Consider the following 5,668-nt stretch of genomic DNA (forward strand, 5'->3'; position numbering starts at 1 on the left):
AGAAATTGCGTTAAGAGAATTGGATAATATAGTTGGCTCACAATATATTGCTGTTATGTCAGGCATGGAAGCTCGCTGATGACTTACCAGCGCCGCGTTTCAAATATGCCGCAATTATCCCGGCATCTACCCGGCGCTAGGGACTACACCAGTGGTTATTCCACTAGGCGTTTTACTTAATGCTCTGCATGAGGCGTCACCGCAATTGTCAGCAGTGTGTTGAGGGGCTAGTTGGTCAAGGTTCGTAAATATTATCAGAAATCAGAAATAGCGCGTTGGCGCGGGTCACAGGAAGAGGAAACCGACTGTTTTCATCTTGTGCATCCCGCATCAACACGCCGTTTTGTCATCATGTTGTCGTCAACATGCAGCGTGTGCGGGTGCGAAGTACAACACAGGCAGAGGCAGGCGTTGTGTGCGAAGTCTGACGAGACGGTTGTATTTCGAAAATGCGACAGCCGGGCCGCAGATGCGCACATCGAGATGAGAACATTTTTACATTGAAAGACGCGCGTTTTGAGATAGGGCCGCTCTCCCAGACGGCTTGCGGCGCCTCGAGACTTGGGAGATTTGCTGGTGAGACCGCGAACGCCGGAGCTGGTGGTACTGCCGAAGATATAGACGTCTCCGGGAGCTCGGCGGCACAGTTTCCCAGTGTTAGTTCTGAAAAGAGAAGAGAGAGTTATGTCACACGATGTAAAAAGTGGATCGTCAATTAGAATTGCATCCATTGTCGCATGATGTTGAGTGCATTTGATTAACCTTTCCAACTATTAACGACCCATTTAAGTCTCTTCATTTCCTGCACTCTAGTGGTTCGCATCTCATCGTTGGACTGCTGATTAGTGCTGCGGAATGTAAAAGTCATGCAACCGCAAAGGGTTTTATTAGCGAGAGCTTGTGCATCCCTCTTGTTCTGAAGCTGCAGCACTTACAAACGTCTACCAGAAAGTCATCGTTCTTGTGCCTTCCTGCCGTTTCGCATATTTTGCTGTCCGCTCTTGCAATTTGGTTTTGCATTGTCAGATGCACGGTTTAACAATGGGAAGCTAAGTTGTTATACGGGGAGAAATAAAACATTATTAATGGCATATCTTCGAAGATAGCATCTCCTCTGGACATGTGACAAAATATGGGGAGGTATGTATTAATTGAGGGATTTCGACGACTACTTCTCAGAATCGTAGCAGATTGCATCTGTTCTGGACGTTTGACAACAGCATGTGCAGATGCTATTATGAGCCTGAAAGCGCTCGAGGCGAGGAAGCGAGTATAGGAAATTAAAAGGCCCCAGAAGAGTCGATTGCTTCACAGTGGATTATTAGCGTTCTCGCAGTCATCCGTTTTTGTTCTACGAGGGCGGGGCACTCTACGCAATAAGAGCTAATCGCTTAGATCCGAGCAATAGGAAGTGTATCCTTGACGGCCGTAGTGGCACGCGCGCCCGCGATCTCTTGCCTGCCTTCTTGGCTACGTTCCAGTGTAGTGCACCTCCTATCGATCATTGAGTTAGTTACAGAGAAGATGAATGAAGTCCGAGTTAACTCTCTACACAGCATTTCCGGAACCTCCCACTTAATTGTAAGAGCGAATTCTAGGCTGTGAGTGCAGCTTTCGTTTTCTGGCACAAACTGTCCGTTCATGCCTTCGTCCCTGTCTCTACCAGAGTCCCTCTTTTCCTCTCCATGTCTTGCATCAGTGCTTAGTAGCTGGCAAAGTTGCAGCTGGGTTGCTTAGTCTGTCAGGTTGGCAGTTAAGCATTTGCTTTCCATAAACCGTCTCTGTTCCATGAAATTGAAATTCGGCATTCAATATTATTTGTGAACGGGAGGCTCTTTTTCCTCAATGGTTACTTACCATTCCAGCAGCTTACTTCTTCTTGCGGAGGGCGTAGCCGTAGCCTCCGAGGCCGTAGTTGAAGCCACCGAGACCGTAACCGTAGCCGAGGCCGTAGCCGAGGCCGTGGTATCCGAGACCGTAGCTCAGACCGTGTCCGTAGCCCAGACCACCGAAGGCCAGACCGTGTCCGTAGCCGAGGCCGACTGCAGCGACTGGGGCAGCGTGGACGGCGGCCACAGCCGGAGCGGCGACGGCGACGGGGGCGGCGACGGCGACAGGGGCAGCGTGGACAACGGGACGGGCCACGGCGACTGGAGCGGCGACGGCGTGAACGACGGGACGGGCGACGGCGACGGCAACAGGGGCAGCGTGGACAACCGGACGGGCCACGGCGACTGGAGCGGCGACGGCCACGGGGGCGGCGACGGCGTGAACGACGGGACGGGCGACGTGGTGGACTACAGCGGCGGGGCGGGCGTAAGCGACAGCGGGAGCGGCGATGGCACCGCCGAAGACATGGCCGAGACCCGAGTAGCCGTAGCCGTAGCCGAGACCGAGACCATGGCCGTAGCCGTAGCCGAGGCCGAGACCATGGCCGTAGCCGTAGCCGAGACCATAGCCGAGGCCGTGGTATCCAAGACCGTAATGGCCGAGACCGTGGCCAAGACCGTAGCCAAGACCGTAGTGACCGAGGGCAAGGCCGCCGGTGTAGCCGCCAAGGCAGGTGGCGACGAGGCCAAGGAAGACAGCGAGCTTCTGCAAAGTCATCGAAGGAAAACATTCACCTCAGGTACTCGCAACGGTTAAGCGGCAGCCATTGGCAGCAGGTGCCTTTAGAAGAACACGAAGGGCTGAGTCGCTAACTTCGTTCCCATGGTAAGCTTACTGAGGGCAGAACGAAACGTTTGTGCTAAAACTCAACCTAAATGTATATACAACGCATAGTACCCTCAAAAGCGTAGTATACATGTCTGATTGTTATGTTATGATAGTTTTCTTTGAAGCATGCTATCCAATCAACGAAGAGCTGGCAAGAAGAAAGATACATGCATATTATTTGCAAATCTTTCCTCTTTCTCGCCTGCCTGCGTAAGGGAAGACGTGAACGAGTTATCTTCCACACTACAACGGGAAACCGCGTCGCCTTTGAAGCCATGGAAATAAAGAAAGACTTTAGCTGACCTTCCAGAATTCACATAAGGAAGCTTCAGACAGTCTAGTCGTTTCATCGTCAGAGTCGGTTCTGTAAGCATGATAATATTTAACGCGGTCTTGTTGCTCCTCTGTTCACGTGACCAGCTCATATTCCGGTGAACTGCATATATGCAAGTGGACATATTTGTTCACTTCGAAAGACAGTGGCAAAGTTTGATGCATTGGTGGTCCTAACTCCGCAGCTTTGCTATTACAAGTCCATGCTCAGCCTTGTTTGCTCCATGGTGCAGCCTGATTCACTACAAGAAACCGCTGCTGACAGGTGGTCAATATTTCCAAGCGTACTTTTGAAAGTGCCTTCAGCTTTTCAGGAAGCTATCCAGTTGAAGAACGGTGCTCTAGCGAAACATGGCAGGTTTTCAGGCTTTTCAGAGCTAGAAGCATTGCTGAATGCCACGCTCTATCCTGAACTACGTATTGCTCTTGAGATATGGTACCCGTGATTAGGCTAGCTACGTCTTTCCGCCGCGTTATTCTCTCCGAGCGGAGCTAAGAGAAAGCCCGGATGGCTCCCAACTCTTCAGCCTCATCTTCGTCGAAATCCTTCGGTCGTCGACCACAGCCGCGGTACGGTACATCGCCGGATCATCGCAGAACGTTCCGCGGCCGAAGAAGCACTGTTAATCCTCCGGAGACGGCGGCTCCCAAGAGCGTGTCCGTGGGAGACTTACCAGCATGATTGTAGTGGCTACGGTTGAGTCCGAAAGACCAAGTGTGCCTGCCGCTCTGACGACTGGCGCTCGCTTATATACCTGGGTCCCCCCGAGGGGTCCTTTCCGCCATGTGATCGGCGGCCTCACCCTTCCAGCCTCCTCTGAACGGACGTCGGGGCGAGAGCGCTTGGGGAAGGAGAAGAGGTGATCCTACGCGTGCTTCCAGGCACCTTGAGAAAGGTTGGCCTGGACAAAGGCGGGGACCCGGGGACGTTTGACATTGTGCAAGGCAGGAGAGCGTTATTCGGCTTTCCTATCTTGGCGGTCGCGGGGGAAAACTGCCTACCCCGCGTCACTCTCCCTCGGAGAGCACTCGCGCGCGCACACACGCGGTAGTTTGATACCTGAGCGGCGGCGCTCTTGAAAGTGGGTTATCAATGCCCGGATCGCTTGTGGCGTTGGCCGTCCGCACCCGCGCGTACACAAGCGTGAGGAGGTGGGGCGCGCAATATGTGTTGTTCTGCTCGTTTGCGTCGCTTTCTACACTGCTTCTCGCTCCGTACCGAAGCCTAAGAAACCGTACCGTAACAGCAATGGCAACGAGGGGAAGAAGAAGGGGTCATCATCAAGGAGCCGCTCTCCTGCCAATCCACTCTCTCTGACAATCCACTTTTTCTCTCCCAGTCACCCGTGTCGTCCAAAACCTAATCGGCTTGATGTCCCAGCTTCTTTGCTGGTGCTGCCGGGAGGGATTTCAAAGTGCTTGGAGCGCGCCGAAATTTCTGATTGCCATCGGAGGTGCGTGCCTGGCATAGCGACGGACGATATCTCCTACTCTTCCACGACTTTCACCTACGCGACTGATTGCTACTCCGTGGTCGCAGCTTCCTGAGATAACGAGTGAAAGCGTCAGGCAACTTCCAGTCGTAGTCATTACCCCGTCATCCACCCTTCCCCAATTGAAGAGGCTGCTCTTAGCTGGTGCCATATTAATTCGCGCGATGCGTTGGGTGGTCTCCACGGGAATTCGTGCCAGGGAAGAAGGACGCTCGAATGAGCGGACTGGGGGAACGGAGGGTGATCCTCCATATCATACGTGAGATAAGGACCCGAGGTATGGCATCGTCAGCGAAACTCCTTTTGAAAGCTGATGGCAAGAAGTGCATCCGAGAGACCCTGACGGAAGACGCCTGCTACCGTTAGTGAATACGTTTACGCCAAATTGTTGACATCGAACAGCCGCGGTGATGCTTCGTCGTGGAGAGCTTCTGGTAGTTTCCGAAGGACGCTTTCAGAATATTTGGCCAGAACAACTGTTTGTTCCTTTTTCCTTAGTGTTTTTGCATTCATTTATTCGATGGCATATTGATGCCATTTCCAGGCACGACGCCTCCGGATGTTTTCGCTGAGCGTTACGTTGCCGGCTGCAGCAGGAACAGAACTTTCTAGATTGTCAGTGGAACACAAGAAACAGAACTCAAAAGTTCACTTGTTTCTGGTCTCACCATAACTTTATATATTATATGGACTGCTCCTGGAAGTTAAGACTAGAGAAAAGGTGTTTATGGTATTTATTTATACGCGCCAAGGTAGCAAAATCAGGCTTGAACAGAGGCTGGACTTATCATAGCCACGTTATTCTGGTGTTCGAAGCAGTAGTGTTACGTTGGTTCTTGGCGCGGCTAGACTAAAAGTTGAGTACGCGGCAGAATCCACGCTTTCATTACTATAGCACGTACGTGTCCTGTTGAGTCATGTGCAGTCAGGCCGGAATAAACCCCGAACAGTGCCTGTGAACGAAACAAAATGCTTTACCTGTGTACTTGGAGATGCAGCTTGCAGCTAGCCTGATTGTTGTGTCTGGACAGATGGTCTGGAAACGGGGAAGGGGAAGTCTGAAGGTTGGGGCGGGCACTCTCTCACGTTTTCTTTTATTATTCATGCGATAGAATCCAGGATGC

At 52.1% G+C, this 5,668-nt stretch overlaps 1 protein-coding gene across 1 annotated transcript; it reads right to left on the minus strand.

The window, feature by feature from the left end:
• Positions 1-411: 411 nt before the first annotated feature.
• Positions 412-3,883, minus strand: LOC144101406 (uncharacterized). The gene is made up of 3 exons (XM_077634555.1): positions 3,726-3,883; positions 1,858-2,595; positions 412-663 (listed from the first exon to the last, which is right to left on the minus strand). Exons 1-2 carry the CDS (start codon positions 3,729-3,731, stop codon positions 1,870-1,872), a joined length of 732 nt encoding a protein of 243 aa, XP_077490681.1. The 5' UTR covers positions 3,732-3,883; the 3' UTR covers positions 412-663; positions 1,858-1,869.
• Between the last annotated feature and the right edge of the window lie 1,785 nt (positions 3,884-5,668).

This window comes from Amblyomma americanum, chromosome 8 (assembly GCF_052857255.1).
Source record: "Amblyomma americanum isolate KBUSLIRL-KWMA chromosome 8, ASM5285725v1, whole genome shotgun sequence".
NCBI lineage: Eukaryota > Metazoa > Arthropoda > Arachnida > Ixodida > Ixodidae > Amblyomma > Amblyomma americanum.